Consider the following 25,790-nt stretch of genomic DNA (forward strand, 5'->3'; position numbering starts at 1 on the left):
TCTCCTTCAAGTTCTGCTCTGTTATTTCTTGTCTCCTGCTAGCTTTTGAATTTGTTTGCTCTTGCTTCTCTAGTTCTTTTAATTGTGATGTCAAGGTGTTGATTTTAGCTCTTTCTCACTTTCTCCTGTGGGCATTTAGTGCTATAAGTTCCCCTCTAAACACTGCTTTATAGCTGTGTCCCAGAGATTCTGGAACATTGTATCTTTTTTCTCACTGGTTTCAAAGAACTTGCTTATTTCTGCCTTAATTTCATTATCTACCTGATAATGTAGTCTTTCAGGAGCAGGTTGTTCAGGTTCCATGTAGTTGTGCTGTTTTGAGTCAGTTTCTTAATCCTGAGTTCTCAATTTGATTGCATTCTGGTCTCATAGACTGTTAGTAATGGTTTCCATTCTTTTGCATTTGCTGAGGAGTGTTTTCCTTCCAATTATGTGGTCAATTTTAGAATAAGTGTGATGTGGTGCTGAGAAGAATGTCTATTTCTTTGATTTGGGGTGGAGAGTTCCATAGATGTCTATGAGGTCTACTTGGTCCAGAGCTGAGTTCAAGTCCTGAATATCCTTGTGAATTTTCTGTCTCATTGATCCAGTTATAATGATGGGGTGTTAAAGTCTCCCACGATTATTGTGTAGGAGTCTAAGTCCCTTTGTAGGTCTCTGAGAACTTGCCCTATGAATCTGGGTGCTCCTATATGGGTGCATATATATTTAGGATACTTAGCTAAATGTAGATGCCCATTTAGGCACTCCTATTCCATCAAATCAAAGGAAGGCTAGAGGCCAAAAGCCGTTTTGTTACTTAATAAGAAAAAGATCAATTTTAAATCTTCTCTTACTGCTTTATGAAAGGGTAGGACACACACAAGAATAACTAGAGCATAAACCCCTAATAGGAACTGACCACCACATGCGATTCAGTAAAAAACAAAAAACATATTAACAGGCTTATCTTTCAAATCCATACACTAAATGTCTTTATCCTCAGGGGGTTGAAGTCCATATTTTCATTACATCTGTCCTTTCTACTTCACTGAACCTTAGTTTTCTCTTAAGAAAACATGCAAACCTGTACTAGGAGTCAATAGTAAAGTAACCTTCTCCTATGCTACAAAATAAGGACATAGGATTAATATGATTTCACCCTTAGAGCTGAAAACATGGACAGGAGGGATACTATCATGTATAGAAGCAATAAAAAGGGGTTGCAGTATTCAGTGTTCAGCCATGTATTATCCAAAGGAAAACAACCATTTCAAATCATCTTAATCTGATTCCAACTTCACAAACTAACATTTGGGTTGTTATAATTTGCTTTCCTAAGTATATTTGCTTATCAAAAGCAATATATTTGTCAGTTATATGTGAGTATTCTGCTGCTTTTGGTATTTCATATAAAATTACTGAATTCCCATTTTTATTTACATATCACTTTTTAAACTTATTTAAAATTAACTTCTCCCACTCCCAAATATGGATCTGCTAGATGATCTGATGCAATCAGGCTTCTGAGTCCGCAAAACTAAGGACTAGATTCTGGTTGATAATAAATTAACTGGCAAAAGGCTATCTTCTAGGTCTTTTTTGAGCTTTTCTTGAAGGGACCTACCATCAATATGGAAAGATCTCCTGTTTTGGAACTGTTGAAACTGATTCAGTATTCCAAAAAAAAAAATTGAATTATCAGCTTCTATTGTATCACAGTTTCTACCCAAATATCATCTTCAATCCCACTAACTTCACTTTTCCAAATTCTGGTTTTACAGTGTGGTAAAGCCTTAATAAGTGAGAATAGAGGCTACAATTTCCAGATTGGCATGGCCAAAAGTGTACTTCATAGGCTAGAAGAGTAGAGGTCAGAATGTTATTCCTGTAATCTATATATCTGGAAGGTATGACTATGTAGCACCAGAGATAAGAAGAATAAAAGTGTAATACAATAAAAATATAGATACAATTCTGCTTATCAACTAAAGAAGCAGAAAATGAATAACCATCCAATAGAAGATCTCCCCAGAGTGACAAATTGTAACAGAAGTAGTGGCAAGAATAGACTTCCTGATTTAAATAGTAAACCATGTTGCCTTTTATAGAGTATGTGAATGAAATTGGCAAGAGTAGCTAATTAATTACAGCTGATTACTCTATCAAATCCTTGGTAGCATAAGCAAAACATTAACTTTTTATAATTATCTGGAGTCATTGTACTCCAAATGCAGTATGCTCCATCCATAGGGAATATGCATTCCAAAGACTTTTCTCCCCTAAATCTTCACTGCAATTTTAGATACTGGTATTTTGAGAATTAGGATTAGATAAGACAATTCGTAATACACTGCAAGAAGACAGAACAATTTAAATATATCTAGAAGATCAGAAAAAGCATAAGATACGTAATTTTGTATTTTGTGCTTAGTATGTAGAAATGACAAGTCTCATCGGATGAAAACATTAAACTGAACTATACTAAAAGCAGTGGTAGTCTAGAAATGTACCAACCTTCAGGATCAAGTAGTTTCTCTATGCCTAATTGATATCTGGCGATGTTGAATGCATGCTCCAGTCGTTGTGTGGCTGACTGCTGGCAAACCACACTATTCCAATCAAACAGGTCTGGCCTAAAACACATACACATACACACATACACAGAGACAAATATAAATCAATCTAGAATATTCCATGAGATTTACTTCCATGCTTAATTTTCATTGACAACCCATGCCCATAGTCCTTAAGACTTGAGTGCAATTCTTCATTTTACCCTTCCAAACACTTCTATTTAAACAAGTCATAATCTTAATTGAAGATCTTGTTGGGTATGGTGGCTCATGCCTGTAAGCCCAACAATTTGGGAGATGGAGGCCTAGAAGTTCAAGAGCAGCCTGGGCAACATGGTGAAATTTTGTCTCTACCAAAAAAAAAAAAAAAAAAAAAAAAAAACAGAGAAACTAGCTGGGTGTTGTGTCATGTGCCTATAGTACCAGCTACTCAAGAATCTAAGGTGGGAGGATCACCTGAGCCCAGGGAGGTTGAAGGTGCAGTGAACAATGATTGTGCCACTGCACTCTAGCATGGGCATCATACATCTTTTATTTGTCGATAATAAATCAATAAAGACGTGAGACAAAAGAAAATCCCGAAGAAGATAAATAATCTACACTAGCTTATCCAAGCAACAAAAATATATCTATCTCATCCGTCTCCTGGATTTCAATACCAACCATTTACTGGTAGCACCCAGTTTTATATCTCTAACCCAGACCTCTTCCCTAAACTCCAAATTATAGATTTTTCTGCATACTCAGTATCTACATTTAGTCATCACAAGCTTCAGGTTTCCTGAACTGAGTTTCTGATATTTATCCTCATCATACTCCCCCAAATCTACCTACTTTTCTGCTGTTCTCCCTTCCTCAATAATGAACAACATGTTTAAAATTGCAGCTACTCAGATGAAAACCCTTGGAGTCATCCTTAATGACTATTTTACTCTCACACAACATTTAATTCAAAATGTATTCTGAATTTGACTGCTTCTGACTCTCCTCACTGCCATCACTCTAGTCTAAAATCCATTTTATCTTGCATGAATTATCACAATAGCCTTATAACTGTTCCCCCTTCTCTCACTCTTGCCTGTGTTAATCAGTACTCAGCAGAGTTGCCAGAGTGATCTGTTAACATGTTTCATCATATCCATCTTCTCAAATCTCTGCTTTAGGGAAGTAAAAATTACATATTTTATGTGGTCTACAAAGTCCAACAGGGTCCAAGTCCTGATTAACCCTCTGAATTTATTTCTTGCCTCTTTCCTCATATTCCATAAACAGGATCCATAGTTTCCTGCACTAGAACTTGTTGGAATTTGCTTTTCCAAGACATCGACATGGCTTATTCCTTTACTTTCATTGGGTCTTTACTAAAAAATCACATCACTGATAAACGCTTCCCTGCCCAATCCCTATCTATAATTTCATGCTGGCCAGGCACCTTGGCTTACACTTGTAAACCAAGCACTTTGAGATGCTGAGACTAAAGGATTTGGTTGAGGCCAGGAGTTAGAGACCAGCCTGAACCACATAGTGAGACCTGGTTTCTGCAATATATATATATATTTTAAATTAGCCAAATGTGTTGGCATGCCCCTGTGGTCTCAGCTATTCAGGAGGCTAAGGTTGGATAATCACTTGATCCTGGGAGGCTATAGTGAGCCATGATTGCACCACTGCACTGCACCCTGGGTGACAGAGCAAGATCTAGTCTCCTAAGTAAATAAAAATGTAAATGAAAAAATTGCATGCCTCAAATTAAACTCACGTATACTTACTTAGTTTCTCCCTAACTGCTTCATACTATTTTCATTAACAATTACTAGCATTTAACATATTATATAATTTAATTAAAGTTCTCTCTCTCTCTTTCTCGTCCACTAGAATGTAGAATCTTCCATTGCCTGTCTTGTTCACTGCTGGAAACCCAGCCTGACACATAATAGAGGCTCAACAAGTATTTATCAACTACATGAGAGAATGGATGAGCACATACAATACACATACCGTATTACTTGATAATAGAGAAAACTCAAAGGAGTGTAAGAGGCAGTTCTTGTCTTATAAGGATTTTAAATTTAGTGAGGAAGAAAAATAAAGAAGCCATAATGAATTAAATTCTAAATGTGAAAAAGCACAGACAATAAGAGAAAATGTTTTGTAAAATCTGAAGAGGTCAAGAAAGCTTTCTGAGGCTGAAAGGAGGATTAAATAGAACTTTGGGCTTGCATTAAAAAAAAGTATCGATAATAGAATTCTAAGTTGTGCGAGTATTAGAGATCTAAATTTCTTGGGGAAGAAAAAAGCAAAACATGCTCAGATAAATCAAGCCCTCAAAGGCCTGGCTCCATTGGAAGATTCTAAGTATCAACTGGTAGGAGGTAGATTTTAAGAGACAGAAACTGGCTGAGTTAGCATAATGCCTTGGCTGTTAACTAATTATAATTTATCCCAACAGCAGTGGAAATCATTAGTAAACTGGTTCTTCACCTTTTCTGAATCACAGACACCTTTGAGAATTTGATAAGAGCTATAAAACATCTACTCCTACAAATAACTATCCATATCCATATCTGTAAACAGAATTTACATGCAACTTTAGGATGTTTGAAACTGTCAGTGGACTCCTGTTTAAGAGCTCATGCTATGCAAAGGAAAAAAAAGACATTACAAAGTAGGTTAGCTGTTATTTTCTAAAACCATAATTCAAAATTGGCTGGGCATGGTGGCTCATACCTGTAATCCCAGCACTTTGGGAGGCCAAGGCAAGTGGATCACTTGAGGTCAGGAGTTTGAGACCAGCCTTAGTAATACAGTAAAATCCTGTCTCTACTAAAAAGATGAAAATTAGCCAGGCATGGTGGTGCATGCCTGTAGTCCCAGCTACTCAGGAGGCTGAGTGACGAGAATCACTTGAACCCAGGAAGCAGAGGTTGCAGTGTGCTGAGATTGGACTACTGCACTCCAGCCTGGGCATCACAGCAAGATTTCATCTAAAAAATTATATATATATATATATATATATATATATATATATATAAATATGTGTGTGTGTGTTTGTGTGTGTGTGTGTGTATACACACACACACACACACATATATTTGTTCACGAATGTGCATACACACACACACACACACAGAGAGATTTACTTATCATTTCTCATTTCATTTTCATTGTTTCTACCCTGGTTAATACACCAGAATTTTGTACAATTATTAGGAAATCAAATCCCTCCATATACCCCAAAATACCCTAAACAGCTAACAAGCTTATGTAAGCTATCATATTCATAGATTGGAAAATGCCTTTAGTTATGTATATATAAAAAATAAAAAATTTCTAGACTATTTAGGGGACTTTTAAGTTCTCTATGCAGCCTCTGCTTTATCTTCATTTTTTATGTAAACAACGGGAGTAGAAAAAAGAATATAAGTGAGAATGTATAAAAAACTGGTTTTCTCATCTACAGCATAGTATACAAGGTTAGAAGGATTATGATGAGAAAAAAGAGAATTGCTTACACATTCTAGCTGTTTTCCCTTGTCTTACTTCCTCTTTTCCTTGGCCATTAACTAATCACCCGAGTGTGGGGATATCTTATCTAAGTCATATAATTTATTTGAGCTTTGGCATTCTCATTGAAAAAAGGATTGCACGGAGTGGCCCTTGAGGTCATGTCTAGACTTAAAAATGAATTCATAATTGAAAATTTTATACCATTAAAGTTAATTAACATTTTAAATATCTATGGCTTTCAAATGCATAAAAATGGTTAACTCTAACCAACTATGGAGGAAATTCACACCGCATTTTATGTTAACCTGGACCATAGTTTACGCAACCAAGAAAAATCAGACTTTTAGTAAAATCAACACCATGATTTTAGGATAGTATAAATTTAAATCCTTGCTCTACCACATATTAACCAAGTCATTTCAGGTAAGTCACATAACCTCTCTACAACTCAGTTTATCAATTTGTGAGATGGGTAAAATGATAGCATCTCTGTCATGAGAACCTGATGAAATATTTTACTTAGCACAGGGTCTACAAAATCATAATTTTTTAAAAAAACATTCATTTCTATTACTTGGCTGTGAAGCTAATTATATTTATATAACAACAGTGATGTATTTTCAATTCACAGACTCAAGCCAAGAATACCTATCTTTATAGAACAGATATAAATGTTACAAATATTACTAAGGCAAAAATAATATAATTCAAAATGGGAGGTGGAGAAGAGGAGAGAGTAAAGACGTGTGATGACTTTCTCATTTTTCATATTGGTCAACAGTTCCTTTCTAAACTTAATACAAAAATTTTTTTAAAGGTATCCTCATATTTAATGTAATAAAAGCAAAATTTACAAGAATAAAATGATTGTAAGTAATAAAATTAGGAAATACCTGGGGATGAAAGGTAATTTGGCTGGCCTTCATATTATGGTGTAAACATCTATACTGCCAGAAATTAATTTGTCAAGAAGTAGAAACATATCATACATATTATTATGATAATGACCAGGAACAAAAGTACAAGTGGCTGACAGTGACTGCATCTAAGAATTGAAATGTGGTAAGTAGAGTTGGGGTTATGAAGATACTTTGTGGTTTTTTTTCCCCCTTTGCTCCTGGCTCTAATGTCTGCTTCTTTTAACTTGATTTGGTAATACACTAAAATAAGGATTTAAGAAGATAATTTACTTGCAACTCTATAGTTACTATAATTTTATCTGCATATTTTATACATGTTTCTAGTCAATTATCATTGGGTTTTAACACAAAAAGTAGAAATCTGGCTTCCTTCGAAGGGTATCATAGTAGACCTTGCGTTTTATCACACAACCTTTAACCTCCACGGCCCTTAGTCAGTCCTTATGTTCTATATTAACCACATGCCTTTGTTCTGTACAGCTTAGTCATGCAATCATTGAAATCAGGGTACTTCATGAGATTCCTAAGTGTACTAATGACAATCACATTGGAACAGAAAGTTCAACCATTTTTTTTCTTTTGATAAATAATATGAACATCTGTCAAATACAAAAAGAAGGAGATGATTCATCAAAGAGCATTAAACTGAAGAACCTCTTGAAAAGTAAACATGTAATGCATCAAGAGAGTTGCTGATGCTTTATCCAATATGACAGGAAATAATATATAAATGAAGATATTTTGGCAGAGAAAGAGTGGGTCATGGACAGATAAAGCAGGGCAATCTGAGTATGTTTACTGTATTACCCACAAATGTCTTCAGAAATTATGAAAGAGAATATTAACAAATATAGAGTATGAACATCCTTGCAGGATTGAAGTCCTTCATTTGAAGGGAAAATGTTAGAGAGCCAACAAAGACCACATAACCAGATCCTTGATATTTTTGTTCATCTGCAGATATGTACATGAACAGCAAAATCAATATTTTCAGGCCCTTAGTGTGAAGCATGTGGCTGCATAAATGAGCGTTGACTTAAAATACAGACTGAATCTATCCCTTCTTATCTAACTGTATGGAAGCTGTAGAAAATTTCTCTGTCATACAAAAAATAATGTAACATCGCTTTAACATGATGTTCGAATGCATGTCTGCCTCTTTTTGAAAATCGGCTTGCTGACTAATACACCTGGAAACCCAGTCTGGATGGGGTTAATTAAATCCAGCTGGAGCAAGACACCTGGCAAAGATGCTTATTTGAAGTGTGTTTGCTATTGGATTGAGCTTTACCATAGAGAAAATTCATATTCTGAGCTTTTCTAGAAGCAGGATTGGCATAGAAAAATGGTAGAGTCATCAAAAAAAAATCTAAATGAGAAAACAACTTGCACTGAAAATTAGGAAAGATGCAATCGAGTGGTATTTTAAATACAGTTAAGTAGGAAATGCATTTAATCCTAGGTTGTTTAAATGAAATAGGTAATAGGAAGACCCAAGTAGAATAACTGTAGTCTCTCTCTCTGAAATACATATACACACATGCACACACATATACACACACACATATATAAATGGTGTAGTATATATGGCATATATATTATATCTGTAAGTGTGCATGTATATATATATATACACACATATATTTCCTACATTGCTTTGCTTTTTCTTGAACTGTTAATTCCTTTACTGAACTTCTTTACACAAGAAAAGCAAAAATCTTGTTTTTCATCTTAAATATAATGTTGTATGGAATATAGTCAAGGACTTTAGTTTACAATACTACAGTGAGTTATTTTTATTTAGATCTAAAAAAAGAACTCTCTCTTGCTTTATAGCAATTGATTTGCTGTTCCAGAGCAATTGTTTCTTTCAGTATTCTGAATACTGTGTCATAGAATTAATTGTGTTCTGCTCTTTGTCTTGCTTGCTAAAATGCTCAGAGCATTTTACAACCCTGAACTAAAGTATACAGGGTGTTTTGTATCTAAGTGTGTATCTGATAAGACAGATGTTTCTTTCTCCACACTATTTGATTATGGTAATTAATTTTACAACTACTCACATGAGATCTAGAACCATTTTTAGCTATACAGTTTAGGCTTATACAAATACATTATTTGTATTAAAAAAAACAAAAAAAAACAAAAAAAAACAACCCCATTCTCATCAAGGTTAGAATAGAACCTGGATTTTCTGAGAGTCCCAATGTCAAACATATTGATACTCTCCCTCCACCATAACCAATTTCATGCTCCACTAATGTTAATATTTCAACAACTAAGTGATATGTATCACATAAACACATGAAAATATTCTTAATTAGTTCATGCCAAAGGAGCGTTTGATTAATATGGTCAACGTACATGACATGTTGTAAAGTAGGACATGATCTGGAACCACACTGGGGAAAAACATATTATCAGAGTCTAAATCAATACTTTTAAAAGTTATTTACTGTCCCAGTAGTCTCCTTACCTATGACTATGGATGAGAGCATTCAAAGCCAGGCCATCAGACCAGCTGGTGGTGAAGTTGATTACATTAACCTGTGGATAATTACGAGTTGATTGTCGAACCCAGCTCAGGAGAATCTTTTCACTGTTGGTTTGCTGCAATCCAGCCATGATATTTTTCATTACATTTTTGACCTACATGTGGAAATAAATTTTCATGAAAAAATGTATTCCCTGAGTAAGAACCATGCAAACTTAAATATGAACATCCTTGATCTTCAGTGACAAATAATAGGAATTTTGACGTCAATTAATAAGAAGACATAATAGATTCTACCAGAATTAAGTCTATTCTAAAAGGCAAGGAGTCTATTTTGATTCGTTAGTGCCTATGCCATACCATTTACTGAATATGTTCATTATTACTCCTGAATTCTGCCATATTAGACTGAACATTTACTGTTTATAGAATTGCTCACCTATCATTCAATGAATAGGCTAGAGAAGACAGTGTATAAAACATTAGACTTGGTCGGGCATGGTGGCTCACACCTGTAATCCCAGCTACCCAGGAGGCAGAGGCAGGAGAATCGCTTGAACCCGGGAGGCAGAAGTTGCAGTGAGCCATGATCACGCCACTGCCCTGCACTGCCTGGGTGACAGAGCAACAGTCCATCTCAAAAAAAAAAAAAAAAAAAAAAAAAAAGATTTATTGTTAAACAAGAACTTAAGATATAATCAGTGATTTTTGGATAGGAGGAATAGTATAGTAGGTAACAGAATAGTTTTTGGAAAGTATATGTTCAAATTTTGCCTTTGCTATTAACTAATTGTGAGAATTGTGCAAGTTGCTTAACCTTTTCCAGGCCTCATTTCTTTGTATCTTATACGCAGACCAAAGTATGAAATATGGTCAGACAAAACCCCTAGTTTCATGCCATTGTTTAATACAAGTTATGTTTACTGGCTTAAATAAAAGAGACAGAAATGTTTGCCTATTTAAAATAAAGAAAAAACAATAAAATAAAGGAAAGGCATATTTATCCCTAAGAGCTGTAACTGTGTAGGCTTGGTTCTATTTTCTTTAACTGCTTTCCATGTATTTGATTCCCTCATACACGTCATCCATGTGCAGATGCTATTTAACAGATTATAAAGTTTTGTTCTTCTGAGTCATCTGATGCAGAAATCCATTCTAAGCATTTTTTCTAAGTTTCATGAATGCAGTGATACCTCATTATAGGAAAAAACTGTCTATGTATTTTTAAAAATAATTTATTATTTATTAAAGACTACTTTTTAAATATATGCCCCTTATAAGATGTTTGAAGAATGAAGAAGACATATATGTAAATGTGAGTAGTCTGTACCACTAAGCATTTTCCTTCTGGGAAGGTTAAGGTTCATATACTACCAACATTTGATCAGATGAATATTTATTGTGCATTATGACAATTTTACTTCTTCATCCATACAGAAATTAACAAATGCCTTTGGGTTAAATGCATATTTTAATATCTTCAATATTAGTCATTTTTTTATTAAAAAGTAAATGAAAATTTTAAAATATACTACTAAATCTTGTTTTAACATACTTGTAAAAGATTTGAGATGATGCTTTGTAAACACAGTAATGATCTAGAGATAAAAAAAATATTCGTATGTATTTGTCACAATCCCCTGATAACTAAGTCTATTACTTAGGAGTAGATTATCCAGTTTTCTTAATTCCTTCTTAACCTACTTATGTAGTTAGTCAGTTACTCAGTGAATAAACAGATCAAATAATTACATCATTTTTCTCATATTCTAAAATTATAAATTGTTCAACCTTTATGTACAGTGATGGCAGAAGGTGTACTTTGCATTCTGTGCTGAATTAGGGTTGAAATCAGCAGACAGTGGCTTAATGGTGGTAATGGATTTGCACTGATCAAACAGTCTTCCAATGATTAATGTGATTCATTTGTGAAATGCTTGGCCAGTCTGCCCTCTGTGCGCATAATGTTAATGGACAACAAAGTATTCAATCCAAAACACCTTTGGCATCACGGTATCACTAATTTAGCTTATCTGTCTCAGCTTCTTTGTTATTGCTTCTACTTAGGTGCAAATGTTGCTCAGAAAAAAAAATAATAATAAAGGGCAACGTATGATAATCATGTCTCCTTTACCTTACATAAAAGACAGTTATCAAAAAAATAATGGACTTATCACAAATGTGAGCCTGTACACAGAAAACTGACCTGCCTTCAGGTCTTATTGTCCCTAAGAGAGGTACAATGTAAACAGATGTATTTGTGTGTGCATGCACATACAACTATAAATCCATTTTTAAAAGGAAAAAAGTCAAAATGTCTTTGAGCAGTACTTTTTAAAAATGACTGGGAATTAACTAGACAAAGAAGGTATGATGGACATGGAGAAGCACCACCAAGATTCACTTTCAAGGAAGGGCTTGTTGCTCCAGCTGTGGCCAGGCAGCTTCTAGTTGTTCGTTCTCTCAGATACCACCTGAGTTGCAGAGTCCTGTCAGCCAATGTCACATCCTTTCCAGGGCAAACCACATCTACTGACTGATGAAGGGGTGTAGTATAAGCACTCAGCCATCTTAACCCCACTTGAGACAACTCTGAAGGGTCATCATAGCTCCAAGTTGTCCAGGGGGCTGATTAAGGGTGTTACAGGGTTTACATCACAGCTCTATTCTTTCCTCTTCCCACTCCTGTCACCTCTGCCTTTCTATAGCTGTTAGTCTCGAGGGTATGGCTTAATAAACATGCTGCCTACAAAACTCAACTCCAAAGTCTGCTTCTCAGAACCAAGACTGTGATTAAAAGAAGTTGCAGCAGAGGAACAGAAGTGAAGAAGGATAGTAATAATCTTCTTGTATGGTCAGGATCGTTTGTGTGAAGCTCTGCAGAAGAGCAGAGCAAGTACTGTCTTGCACAGAAGTGACTTGGTAGAAAGGAATTTTACAGGGATAGCTTTCAGCAGGGCAAACATCATCATTCTCCTGTAATTGCAAATTGTATAAATAATATAAAATTCTAAAGTGAATTAGCACAGCCATTAAGTGCATCCCTTCAATTGTCCAGTAAAAGTGTGAACCTGATTCCTGATAGCTTACCACTGTGAGCAAGATGTGTTTTTATAACCGGATGGTTGCCAGAGCCAAGTTAGCATTCTGAAAAGAATAGATTGTACTTTAAAAGCAAGGAGGAAAAATGTCAAACACACTTTATATGCTTTGCAATTTTGTTCAAAGCTGCCTATGCTACAAAACATGTGTTATTGTTTTAGGCTAGCAATTTTATTTGAGATAAACACTGGGAAAACAGTAATAGGAAATCAGGGTTTGCATTCCCGAGTTTTCACAAGTTCAATGAGATGTCTTCCATGGCACTATTTTTTTTTATTGCATTTTAGGTTTTGAGGTACATGTGAAGAACATGCAAGATTGTTGCATAGGTACACACATGGCAGTGTGATTTGCTGCCTTCCTCCCCATCACCTACATCTGACATTTCTCCCCATGCTATCTCTCCCTAACTCCCCACCCCTCTCTGTCCCTCCCCTATTTACCCCCAACAGACCCCAGTGTGTGATGCTCCCCTCCCTGTGTCCATTAATAACATAGTATGTGGCAATAGAGGAAGCAGCCAACATCTTTCCATCTCTTAATGCTGCTCTTAATCTGATAGATCTGGAATGTACATTAAGTTGACCAGAATGTCCTTTAATCTTTGCTGAGATTTAAGGGCTTCTACTATTTAATAGGAAGGCAAATATGTAATATTGGTAAAAATATATTTTGAGATTCACTGGATTATGATGAAGAAAACTGAGCAAGATGATTTTTCAAAGTGTGCTTAATAGTTTTAGAACAGGGCAGTGTGATATAAGAGAGAGATGAGATAAGTAGACAGAGGATGAGAAGAATCCAGTCTTGCAGTCTCAAGGATATGGTGATTCAAGGGCATAAATGGAAAACAAGAGGTTATAAGAGAGGTCTCAGACAAAGATTGAAATCAGCATTCCTTCTGGTATTCCTCATTGAAAAAATCTCCTCCTCATGCTAATAATAAAAAATGAACAACTTGCAAGCAAGTGAAGAAGTTAACAGACAGAATAGTCTTGAAAGTTTATCTTGGACTAGTTCAGATGGAGTTAGAAAGACTTTCGACATATTTTTAAAAAGGTAACATCATATGAGAAATGGTATAAACAATAAATACAATTCAAAGTGCCTTTTGGAGCTCTGTGCACGCCTGAGTTCCCGTGCTGTCTTTGTCACAACATAATCTGTGTTACTTGAAATGGGATCCGCAAACTGGATTAACTCTGGCAACTACTTGTTACTATGCCATAAGATAAAGGCAACGATTGAGAGTGCATCAAGAAACTTAACATAGCAATTTTTCAGAGTACCATTTATGTCTATTGCATTTAATAAAAGAGGAAGCTTGGGTGTTGGGTATCTTGTTTTTGTAATGCTCTGGTTTTATGGTATCTCACATACCATGGATTAGGAGAAAAAAGTGTTCCTTCCCCAAGGTATGTTGAGAAGTACTGAGCAACATACGAAAAGCAGTTTGGGGAGAGGTGAGATATGCTGCTTGCTGGTTTGATGTCATACCCTCACAATATGTAAAGTGCTAAAAATCTGCCAATTTGGGCTCACTTAAGGCTGGTATGAGCTATTCTTTGTTGCCAGCACGTATTCATTCCCTCCCTCTTTCTCTCTCTCTCCTCCCCCCACCCCCCTTATTGTTGTGAAACAGCATTAAACCCGTTCAGAGAATTTGGAATAAAAATATATGGGGGCCAGTTAGGAGAGCAATATGGCCGCTGAATTGAGTAGGTACACTTTGTGTCTGCCTACTATCTGACTCTGAGCAAGAGCAATCTACAATTCAAGTTAAAATTCAAATTTACCAAATGAAGTCATGATATCTGCTGCAATATGGCTGGACCCAAAACATCATGCTCAGTGAAAAAAGCCAGACATGAAAGAACACATATTATATTGTTTGATATAAAATGCCTAAAAAGGCAAATATGTATGGACAGAAATACATTGACAATTGTCTAGGGCCAGGGTGGGAGTGAAAAATGACTGTAAATGGAGAAGAAATTTCTTACTAGGGAGGTGGAAAGGTGCCAAAATTAGATTGCTATGATGGCTATGTAACTTTGTAAATATCCTAAAAAATTTTAATGAACAGGGAGAAAAAAACTATTCATCCCTCAAAATAGTTTGAGAAGTTACAACTAAACCAGACTGATGCAAATTGAATGTTATACTTAGAATAGGTACATTCATGGTATAACAATTACATTTCAAAAAAGCTGTTTTACAAAAATGTAATCCCTCACAGTATAAATAGCAGTCATTTCTCAAGCAGCCTCCAAATTTTTTAAATGAGTGGAAAACTTTAAGCAATCAATACAAGTCACATGATACTCCTCAAATAAAAGTGGTATACTATACTGAGTGCCTTCCAGATATTCTCCCATTTAATCCTGATAAGAAATATACACACATTTATTTTTATTCTTTTGATAGTGAAGGGGCTATGGTCCAGAACAGGGGTGGCAATATACCAAATGCCACTAAGAAGGTAACTATGGAAGTTTAAATTCAAGATCATGTTGGTGTGTGGGGGTGTGTGTGTGTGTGTGTGTGTGTGTGTATGTATGTATATATATATGTATATAATGAGTGACTTATGTATATGTATATAATGAGTTAATAATATTAGTGGATATAAGTTAATGTTGTTCTAATATTTATACCTATATGTGGATATATGTTGAGCATATATAAAATATGTGTGTGTATATATATATTAATATATATACAGGTGTGTGTGTCTATATCTTTTCCACAAAACCTTCAATCTGTTTTGCAGAGGTAAAATAGACAGTCAGAAGACCCTATGCTTGGGTGACTTAAAAATATAATTTCCAAACCGGATTATGAAGTGAGTTTGTATGTATAACACATATATGGATAGAGGTACCCATATTCTACTCATCTTTTATCAGCAATAATTTATGTTGAGAATACCCAAGACTGAGAAAGCCTCACTGCTTTGATAGCAATTAAAATTTTAAAATATCTTTCTTTTTACAAAGCTATGTAATTTCACTTACAGAGAAGTTACAGAACCTACATTTGTGGAAAAAAAATTATTAACCTATGATCGGGACTTTGTATTTTTACCTTATACCTACTTGAGGAAATGAAACTTTGAAAACCATTTATGTAAACATACCAGTGCCTATTTTATACCATGATGATTCTTAACATTTCAGGTGACATGGTTGCGTCAATTTAAAAAGCAGCACCATGGAGATGTGTTTGTTATTGTTAGAAATACATGTTTGTTTCACAGGTCAAGGGTAACAATAAAAGAAAAGATTAATGTTACCAAAAAGGGACCATTCATCAGGTTTCTTACCTGCCAGTGGAGGATTATATTCCAAATCAAACCAAGAGTCAGTTTATGATTTCCATCTACGATGTCAGTACTTCCAATATTCACTAAATCAACCTGTTAAACAGAAGGGGAAAGTATTTGAAGGTAGGAGACCAAATGCCTAGTTGCAATAATAATAATAATAATGTGATGGTAATTGCATTTAGCTATTTTCAGAGACTAAGCATTACAGCTTTTAAGAAATAATCTAAAAATTAAACAAAATGCATTTGCAAAGCCACTTTCCATAACAAGCACCCCAAATATATTTACTTTCATCGCATGAATAGAATACTGCCGATTAAAGAGGCCAATTGGAGTATCTCCAAATAAAATGTATTACCACTGATAACTCATAAAGGATGTCTAAAATTAAGATTTCCTTTCTAGTATAGATTAAAACTAAAAAAAAAAAAAAAAAATCACCAGTACTTCTGTCTAGCTCTGAGGAATGTCATTATAATTAAGACTGACTGCGTTTTAGTAAAATGCCTCTGCTTTAGAATGAATGTTAGGTCTCTAATAAACAATAGAGCAAATTGCCAGCTCTCTTATCTCTGTCTAGAACTGTGTTTGGAAAGAAAATCTGGCACTGTTTTATTTGCCTTAATCAAGGCAAATCTCTATCTCTCCTGTCCTTTCACACTCCTAACATGTTTAGGTGGAGTAAGGTTAAACACAAGCATCAGACAAAAAAAAGCATGCGAAAAGATGTTCAATATTGTTAGTCAGTAGAAGAATGCAAATTATAACCACAATACTATATCACCGCACATTTATCCTAATGGTCAAAATAAAAAACCAGTGCTATAAAATGCTGATGAGGATGTGGAGAAACTGGATTAGTCAACCCTTGCTAGTGGAAATGCAAATGACACAGCCACTTTGGAAAACAGTCTGGTCATTTCTCAGAAAACTGAACATGCAATCTAGCAATCAGGCTTTTGGACATTTATGTCAAGGAAATGAAAACATATGTGTACACAAAATCCTGCACATAAGTGTTCATACTACCTTTATTTCTAATAACCCAAACCTGGGAACCCAGATGCCCTCAATGGTAGATAGTTAAACCATGGTACAACCACACCATAGAATAACACTCATCAGTGAAAAGAAACAACTATTGATGCATGCAGCAAATTTCATGGGAATCATGCTAAGTGGGGAAATAACTATTCTCAAAGAATATAGCATACTATATGATCTGTATATATAACAGTCTTGAAAAGACAAAGTTACAGAAATAGAGAACAAAGTGGCAGTCGCCAGAGGTCAGGAATGGGGGTAAGATGTGGGTTAGCTGAATGTTCTAAAAGGGCAATATGAGGGATCCTTGTAATGATGGAACTGTTCTGCATATTGACTCTGATGGTGGATTTACAAACCTACACATGTGATAATGTTGCATAGAACTAAATATACACATAGGCATGCACACTTGCAAATGGACACATGAATATAAAGCTGGGGAAATCTGAATACTATTGGTGGGTTTTATGAATGTTAACATCTTGGTCATGATATCATATTTTAGTTTTACAAGATGTTACTATATCAAAGGGGAGATTAATCAATCCATAAGATGAAAGCATCATCATCTGCATTTCATCCTGGGATTTCTCATATGGCATTAGAGGAAAGAAATACCTCCATAAGGAAAAGCTACTATAAATTTATCATTTGATTCATTGATCCACTAACTCAAAAAATGCTTTTTGGCTATATGCCAGGAAATGATGTAGTAAGAGCATGTAAAAGGAAAAACTGTCTGCTTTCATGCAACTTAACTGTAGTGACAGTGATAATCATAATATACCACCGAAGATTCAAGCAGTTAAACAGAGAATATGCATTTTTTTAAGAAGCCAACTCACACTGTGGGAAGCACCGCTGGTAGATACATTTTGGCTCACCATAAATCTGACTCTGGGGAGACTTAGATCAAGTACTAGGAACTTCAATTCCAGCAACCCCTATCCATGGTCATAAGACTTGTCACTGTGTAAGCAGGAAGATGGTTCCTACATTTCCTTATACTCATAAAACATCTCATGAGGTCCAATTTCCACTATATTCAGGTACCGGGCTCGGACCTGATAAAGGAAAGTAAGGTACTACCTCTAATGTCAACAAGTTTGCAAGAGAAGCTCACATAATAAACTATCCACAATTAGACATGCTTTAGCAATTCTATCCCTACGTTTACAAACAAAATAATTCAAAGCAGTGACTCATATTTATAGACCAATGATCATAGTAGCATTATCCATAATAGCAAAAATGTGAAAACAACCAAATATCCACCTACAGATAAATGGATAAACAAAATGTGATATGTACATAAGCAGACTATTTTCAGCCTTAAAAAGGAATGAAATTCTGATACAAACTACAACATAAATGAACCTTCGAAACAGATGCCAAGTGAAATAAGCAAGACATAAAATGACAAATATTTTATGCTTCTACTTATATGAGACACCTAGAATAGTCAAATTCATAAAGAAAAAAATGCAAGTTATTAAAGACTAGGGGAGAGGAAAATGCGGAGTTATGGCTTAATGACTACTTGGGATGATGAAAACATTCTAGAGAGAGATAGCAGTAATGCTTACCCAACAATGGGAATATACTTAAAGCCACTGAATTACACACCAAAAGTTAGGGAAAAAACGGTACCTCAAACCCTATTTATAGCAATGTACCTGAATAGACATTTCTCAAAAGAAGACACACCAATGTCCAGCACATGAATGAAATAATGTTGAACATCATTAATCATCAGAGAAACGTAAATTAAAACGACAATGAATTATTATCTCACACTATTAGAATGGCTGTCATCAAAAATAAAAAAGATAAGTTACGGTGAACATGTGGAGAAAAAGGAATCTTTGCACACTGTTGGTGGAAATGTCAATTATTGTAGCCATTATGAAAAACAGTATGGAGGTTTCTCAAAAAAATTACAAATAAAACTGCCATATGATTCAGGAATTCCACTGCTGGGTATATACCACCCAAAAAAATGAAATCAAAATGTCAAAGAGATAACTGCACTCCAATGTACACTGCAGTACTACTGGCAACAGCCAATATAGGGAATCAACTTAATTGTCCATCAGTAAATAAAGAAAATGCAGGTACACACCTACACCCACACACACACACACACTCAGTGGGAATACTATTCAGCCTTAAAAAGCAGAGAATCCTGTCATTTGCAACAACATGAATGAATATATCAAGTGCCATAAGTTAGGAACAGAAAGACAAACATTACATCATGTCACTTGTATATGAAATTTTAAAATGTTGAACTCATAGAATTTAGAGTAAAACAATGGTTAGCAAGGGCTAGAGCACTGGAGGAGGAGTGTTGGGGAGATGTTGGTCAAATGATATAAAACTTCACATAGATAGAAGGAATATATTTAAGAGATTTTTTTTTTTTTTTTTTTTTGAGACGGAGTTTCGCTCTTGTTACCCAGGCTAGAGTGCAATGGCGCGATCTCAGCTCACCGCAACCTCCGCCTCCTGGGCTCAGGCAATTCTCCTGCCTCAGCCTCCTAAGTAGCTGGGATTACAGGCACGCACCACCACGCCCGGCTATTTTTTTGTATTTTTAGTAGAGACGGGGTTTCACCATGTTGACCAGGATGGTCTCGATCTTTCGACCTCGTGATCCACCTGCCTCGGCCTCCCAAAGTGCTGGGATTACAGGCTTGAGCCACCGCGCCCGGCTTTAAGAGATCTGTTATACAACATGCTGACTTTGGTTACTAACAGTATTGTATTTTGAAAACTGCTCAGAGAATATGTTTTAAGTGTCCTTGCCCCAAAATGATAAACCTATAAGTTTATGTATACATTCATTAGTTTTATTGAAGCATTCCACAATGTCTAGATATTTTACAAAACGTTGTACATAATATATACAATTTATTGTCAATTAAAAATAAAATAAGAATGTTATATGGTAAGTTTTACATTATTTGTATTTTACCGCAATAAAAAATAAGAAGTCATTGGAAAACACACACACACACACACAAAGCAGCCATAGATAATACCTCAATGAATGTTCATGGCTTTGTTCAAATAAAGTTTATCTATGTCTACTGGAAAAACAATCAGGTAGGCAACTGTGTTACATAGAAGCCCAAGGGATAAGAAAAAGGAAGTAACAGTGTGACAAGGTAAGCAAAGGACTTAAGATATATTCATGCATTTGCTATTAAATCTGTAAAGAAAAAATAGATTGGAAAGAAGAAAAGTGTCAAGTGGAAAAAGCATGTCAGAAAGAGTTCAGATGACTATGGGGTAATTGATTGGGAATTGGAAGTATCGTATTCAGGGAAAATATGGTAGACAGCTACTGTTTTTAACTTTTATATTAGGTTCAGGGGTACATGTGCAGGTTTGTTATATAAGCTGTTGTTTCATGGTTAATTACCCCGTAGTCATCTGAACTCTTTCTGACATGCTTTCTCCACCTGACACTTCTCTACATTTCAATCTATTTTTTCTTTGCACTTTTAATCATTACCAAATACACGAATATGTGACTTGTGCTCACCTTGTGTATACATTATTTCATCACCTAGGTAATAAACATGGTAACTGATAGGTAGTTTTTCTGATCCTCTCACTTCTCTCACCTTTTACTCTCAAGTAGGCCCCAGTGTCTGTTGTTCTCTCATTTGTATCCATGTGTTGTTATTAACTCCCACTTATAAGTGAGAACATGTGGTATTTGGTTTTCTGTTCCTGCATTCGTTTGCTAAGGATAAAGGCTCCAGCTGCATCCACGTTGCTGCAAAGGATGCAATCTCACTCTTTTTTATGGCTAGGTAGTATTCTATGGTATATATGTACCATATTTTCTTTATTCAGTTTGTCACTGATGGACAATTTAGGTTGATTGCATGCCTTTGCTATTAAGAATAGTGCTCCAATGAACATTTACGTGCATGTGTCTTTATGGAAGAACAATTTATATTCCTTTAGGTATATACACCTAAGGAATAGGTGGGTTGAATGGTATTTCTGTTTTAAGTCCTTTGAGGAATCACTACACTGCCTTCCACAATGGGTGAATTAATTTACATTCCCACCAGTGGTGCGTAAGTGTTCCTTTTCTCTATCATCTCTCCAGCATCTGTTATATTTTCACTTTTTAATAAAAGCCATTCTGACTGGTGTGAGACGGTGTCTCACTGCAGTTTTGATTTGCATTTCTCCAACAATTAGTGATACTGAGCTTTCTTTCATATGCTTTCTAGCTGCCTGTATGTCTTCTTTTGAAAAGTGTTCATTTCCTTTGCCAACTTTTTAATGGGGGTTGTTTCTTGCTTGTAAATTAAGTTCCTTATAGATTCTGAATATTAGACCTGTTGGATAGTTTGTGAAAATTTTCTTCTATTCAGTGAATTTAGACAGCTACTCTTAGTACCTTTCAGCTAGTACCAATCACCATTCCTTTCTAAAGGTCTTCTAGATATATACTTGATCAAGTCATGTTATCACAAGAATTTTGCTCTTTTATTATTGTACTGTGTAACACAATCACCACCACTCTTTGATATTCTTTACGCTGTTTTACATGTGTATGTTTGTGTGTGAGAATATGTGTGTTGGTAAATGTAAAATCCCATTTTTGTCCTTTTAAATTATTTATACCTAGACACATAAACATAATCTTACACAAATGGCAAAGTGAGATCTCATACATGCCTCTCTCCTACTTTTCTTTAGCTATTTTTCTTTTCCATTTTGCTTGCCCTTTTCTTCCCCTAACTTCCCCCCAATCTGATTCAATACACTCCTTTCTTTTATATTTTTCTCCCTATTCACATGATTGCTGTATATATTAAGGTATGTGATTTTATACGAGTAAATCTATGTGGTTTTATATTCTACAAAGTCATGTTATGCAGATTATATCAAATACTGCTTTTATCACACAATAATCTAATACATACACATACATATTTCATAGTTTGGATGTATTATATAATAGTTGGCAAGTCCTTTGTTTAGTGAACATTCACTTTAAGAGTTTTCATACATTTTGTTTGCTGACTTTAAACAATGCAGAGATGCTGTTTTTTGTTTTTTTTGAGACGTGTCTTGCTCTGTCACCCAAACGGGAGACCAGTGGTATCATTTCTGCTCACTTCAACCTCTGCCTCCTGGGGCTCAAGTGGTCCTTCCACCTCAGCCTCAGTAGCTGGGACAATAGAGCACCACCATGTTCAGATAATTTTTGTATTTTTAGTAGAGACAGTGTTTCACCCATGTTGACCAGGCTGGTCTCAAACTCCTGGGTACAAGTGATCCACCTGCCTCAGCTTCCCAAAGTGCTAGGATTACAGGGGTGAGTCACTGCAGGGAGCGAATATCTTATGCATACATTTTCAGATACTGATGCTTCTACCATTATAACAATTCACAGGTTGTATCTACCAGATCAGAGTGTGTGCATACACACACACACACACACACACACACACACACATGCATTCTGATCTAATAGATACAGCTCTCTCTCTCTCTCTCTCTCTCTCTCTATATATATATATATATATATATACACGCACACACGCACACACACACACACACACACACACACACACAGGTAATTTTAGTGTTTCTATAATACCTTCCTAGAAACAATTTAGCATTTCATATTTTAACCAGAATGTGTAAGAGAAGGCTCTTCTCTCACCAGAGAATTTTTCGGTTTTCTTTTAGTTTCTTCTACTTTTGTTAACAAAGTGAATATATCACTTTGTTAACTTTATTTCCATGATTCCTTGTGTATTTGAATCTATTTTTGTATGACCGACTTACTACAATTCCATTGGTTGTCTGTTAATATATTTTGCTCATTTATTTCTATACAGTTTTCTTTTCCTTCTTAAATTTTAAAAGCTTTTGGTAAATAAGAGCTAACATTTATAGAATGCTTACCACTTGCAAAATTTGATTATGTCATTTTTTATAATTCAACAATCTTGTATTTTGCTCAGAAGACTGTCTCATGGATTTATGATTTGAATTTGTCTTTTGACTATTAGTACGGAGGTTAATCTGGTATCACAAAAGGAATTGTGGAGTTTTATCTTTTCATATGCTTTGGAGTAGCTTCAAGTATATAAATTATTCTATAAGGGTTAGGTTAAATTAATTTGTGAGGAATCGTACTACACTTTTCAATAGTACATCTTTAATAACCTACTAAATGTTTTATTGATTAGCCTAAGTTTAATTTTCCGCTTATTCATATCTCAATTTGACTGATTTGTCCTGTATTAGAAAATCATGTTTTCTGGAATTTTGCAGAATTGTTATAAAATTGCTTTAGTTTTCTCTTAATTTCTTCTGTATCTGCTGTTATGCATCTTTTCTCATTTATCTTGTCTAGTTTTTATTCTAACTTTTCTTTGTTATGACTGGGATAGGTTCATCTATTTTGTTAATCTTTTCAAGAGCCTGCTTTTAAATGGATTCTTACTCAGTATTCTATATTGAATGCAGTTTTTATTTTTGTTTCAATTTTTATAATTTCTTAATATACATACTTAATCCTTTTATTTCCATCTTTAAAAACACTTATGGCTATGCAGTTCTCTCTGAATACAAGTTTCACTGTGCCTACATCATTAGAGTATGTATGAGTTAGATAAATTTTACCAAGAGTTCATCAACATTTTACATTGATGTGCATTTTACCAAGAGGGGAACAGAGTATCAAAGATAAATGAAGCTTCCACAAGGTCTGATTTAAAACTAGGTCTGGATAGGATAGATTTCATTAATTATATCTAGTGAATTCTCCACAAAAAGCTTTAAGAGCCTCTCTCTCCAAGTTAATAAACATTTCACACCAGGATGTACACAAGGATTATTATTTATTGTGGTTATGTTTTGTCTCTTGCTGTACATGTCTTATTCAAACTACCAAGGAGTATAAGAAACAACGCTAATTAATAACCATGAAGACTGTAGAGGAAGGAGGTATCTGTCATGCCTGAAAGGGTATTGTTTACGGTATTTTTATTACTATTGAAAACCTCATATTGACAGTCTGGTCTGTTTTGGCCATGAATTCTCACAAGCTTGTTGCTGTTATAATGCCATATTTCTTACCATTAGCTGTAAGTCATAATTTTTTTCTGAATTCAATACTATTTACTCTGAAATAATCATCACCCTGCCATACAATATCTCTTTTACATATTTTTTCTAACACACATTCTAGAACTATGTTTTTCGAGAATTAGCAATCCAATTGCTAAATAACTGAGTGACAAAAACAAATATTAAAACCTTTTAAGATTTTTGTTAAGTGAATGATTACATCTGTCCACTAAGCAAAACATGAAACATTGATGACATATGTTAATGTATGGGCCTACTGTGTGTGTGTGTGTGTATCAGTGTTGCGACAAGCACTGTATGGCTGGAAATTAAATATTAGGGTCACTATGGTTACCCAAATTTCTGGTTTCCTGTTTTGCAGAATGAAAGCATCTGATACCATATGAATAGGTGTGAAAATTGATATTCTGTGTGAAAATTTAATAGCAGGCATTGAATTTTTGCAGAAATAAGTTAACCTAAGCATGACAATTGGCTTCTGTAGTTCCTGTCAACAGGTCTAAGATTTTACTCATCAAGTAACATTGGATACTGTCTCAGAGTTTTACACTGTTACCTTTGGAAGTTGCTTTATTCAAATGTAATTTTGGAGAATAGAAAATCTCCATCGTTTGCTTTGACATAATAGAAACTTATTGTGACTCTAGCAGAATATTTAAACGTGAACTCTTTAGAAACATCTCAAGTTAGAATAAGCAGGCTGCAAAAATTGCACATAGAAAACCTAATAATACATTGACTTATTCTTTAGAATAGTTTCACACTGTCTATTTTAAAGGCATAGGACAAGAAGTAAAGGGGGTCTCTTTTCTGTCTCCACACTAGGACTTAGAATATATAATTTTGTATAACTATATATTTAGTACTTCTAAGATTAATATATAATCATTTCAGGGAGCACTGTTACTTCCAGGTACTCTACCTCCAAAATGAGTTTGCTAACCACTGGGCTTTGAGAAACAATTCTCTTCATTTGTTCATTCAAGAGAGGCAAAAATCCTCACTGTTTTGTTTTATTCGTTTCCTTATGGAGCATAGACATAATTTATAGCATTGCCAATAATATTTTCTTCAAGCAAAATTTAGATATCCCGTGGTGGTTTCAGTAAAAGGATTTATACTTATTATATTGCTATATTCAGGATTGAAGAATACTTAAGAAAACCAAAGGATTAAAGTAAACCTGAAATATGATGGTTTTCTGAAAGATTACTGACAGAAACAAGTTTGTGTTATTTTTAGTTTGCTTTACAGAAAGAGGAATAGCACACTACGGTTCATCAAACATGAAATAGTAAGACTTTAGAATGAGGGCGATGTAACTTGAAAATAATTTCAATATCCAAGTCAAATAATGAAACTGGATGTTCTTAGGGTGGAGCAGGAGACAGAGAAGGAAAAATGATGAATAAAAGTAAGCAAGTTATATTCCTGTAAGATATATACGTATAAAATACACATATATATATATAAAATACATATAGAACATATATCCCGTGTATATATATATATATGATATATATCTTGTATAGGGAGGGTGTTATATTCCTGTAAGATATGTACGTGTGTGTGTGTGTGTGTGTGTGTGTGTGTGTGTGTGTATGTTTGAGATGTGTGGTTTGCATATGAGAGAGAAAGAGAGAAGTGACAAAGTTCTGATAAAGCTTTAATGAATTTTTTTCATACAATTTTATTTTTGA

The 25,790-nt window shown here is 34.8% G+C and overlaps 1 protein-coding gene across 10 annotated transcripts in view; it reads right to left on the reverse strand.

Annotated features, from left to right (window-relative positions):
• The window catches only part of DMD (dystrophin), a 2,654,855-nt gene that overhangs the window by 1,729,997 nt on the left and 899,068 nt on the right, over nt 1-25,790 (reverse strand). For all 10 annotated transcript variants that reach the window (XM_074391460.1, XM_074391461.1, XM_074391462.1 and 7 more), the window contains exons 5-7: nt 15,904-15,996; nt 9,459-9,631; nt 2,497-2,615 (exon numbers count right to left, since the gene is read on the reverse strand). In XM_074391460.1, coding sequence (XP_074247561.1) covers nt 2,497-2,615; nt 9,459-9,631; nt 15,904-15,996 — 385 coding nt within the window. The remainder of the gene's footprint in view (nt 1-2,496; nt 2,616-9,458; nt 9,632-15,903; nt 15,997-25,790) is intronic.

Source organism: Saimiri boliviensis, chromosome X (genome assembly GCF_048565385.1).
Source record: "Saimiri boliviensis isolate mSaiBol1 chromosome X, mSaiBol1.pri, whole genome shotgun sequence".
NCBI lineage: Eukaryota > Metazoa > Chordata > Mammalia > Primates > Cebidae > Saimiri > Saimiri boliviensis.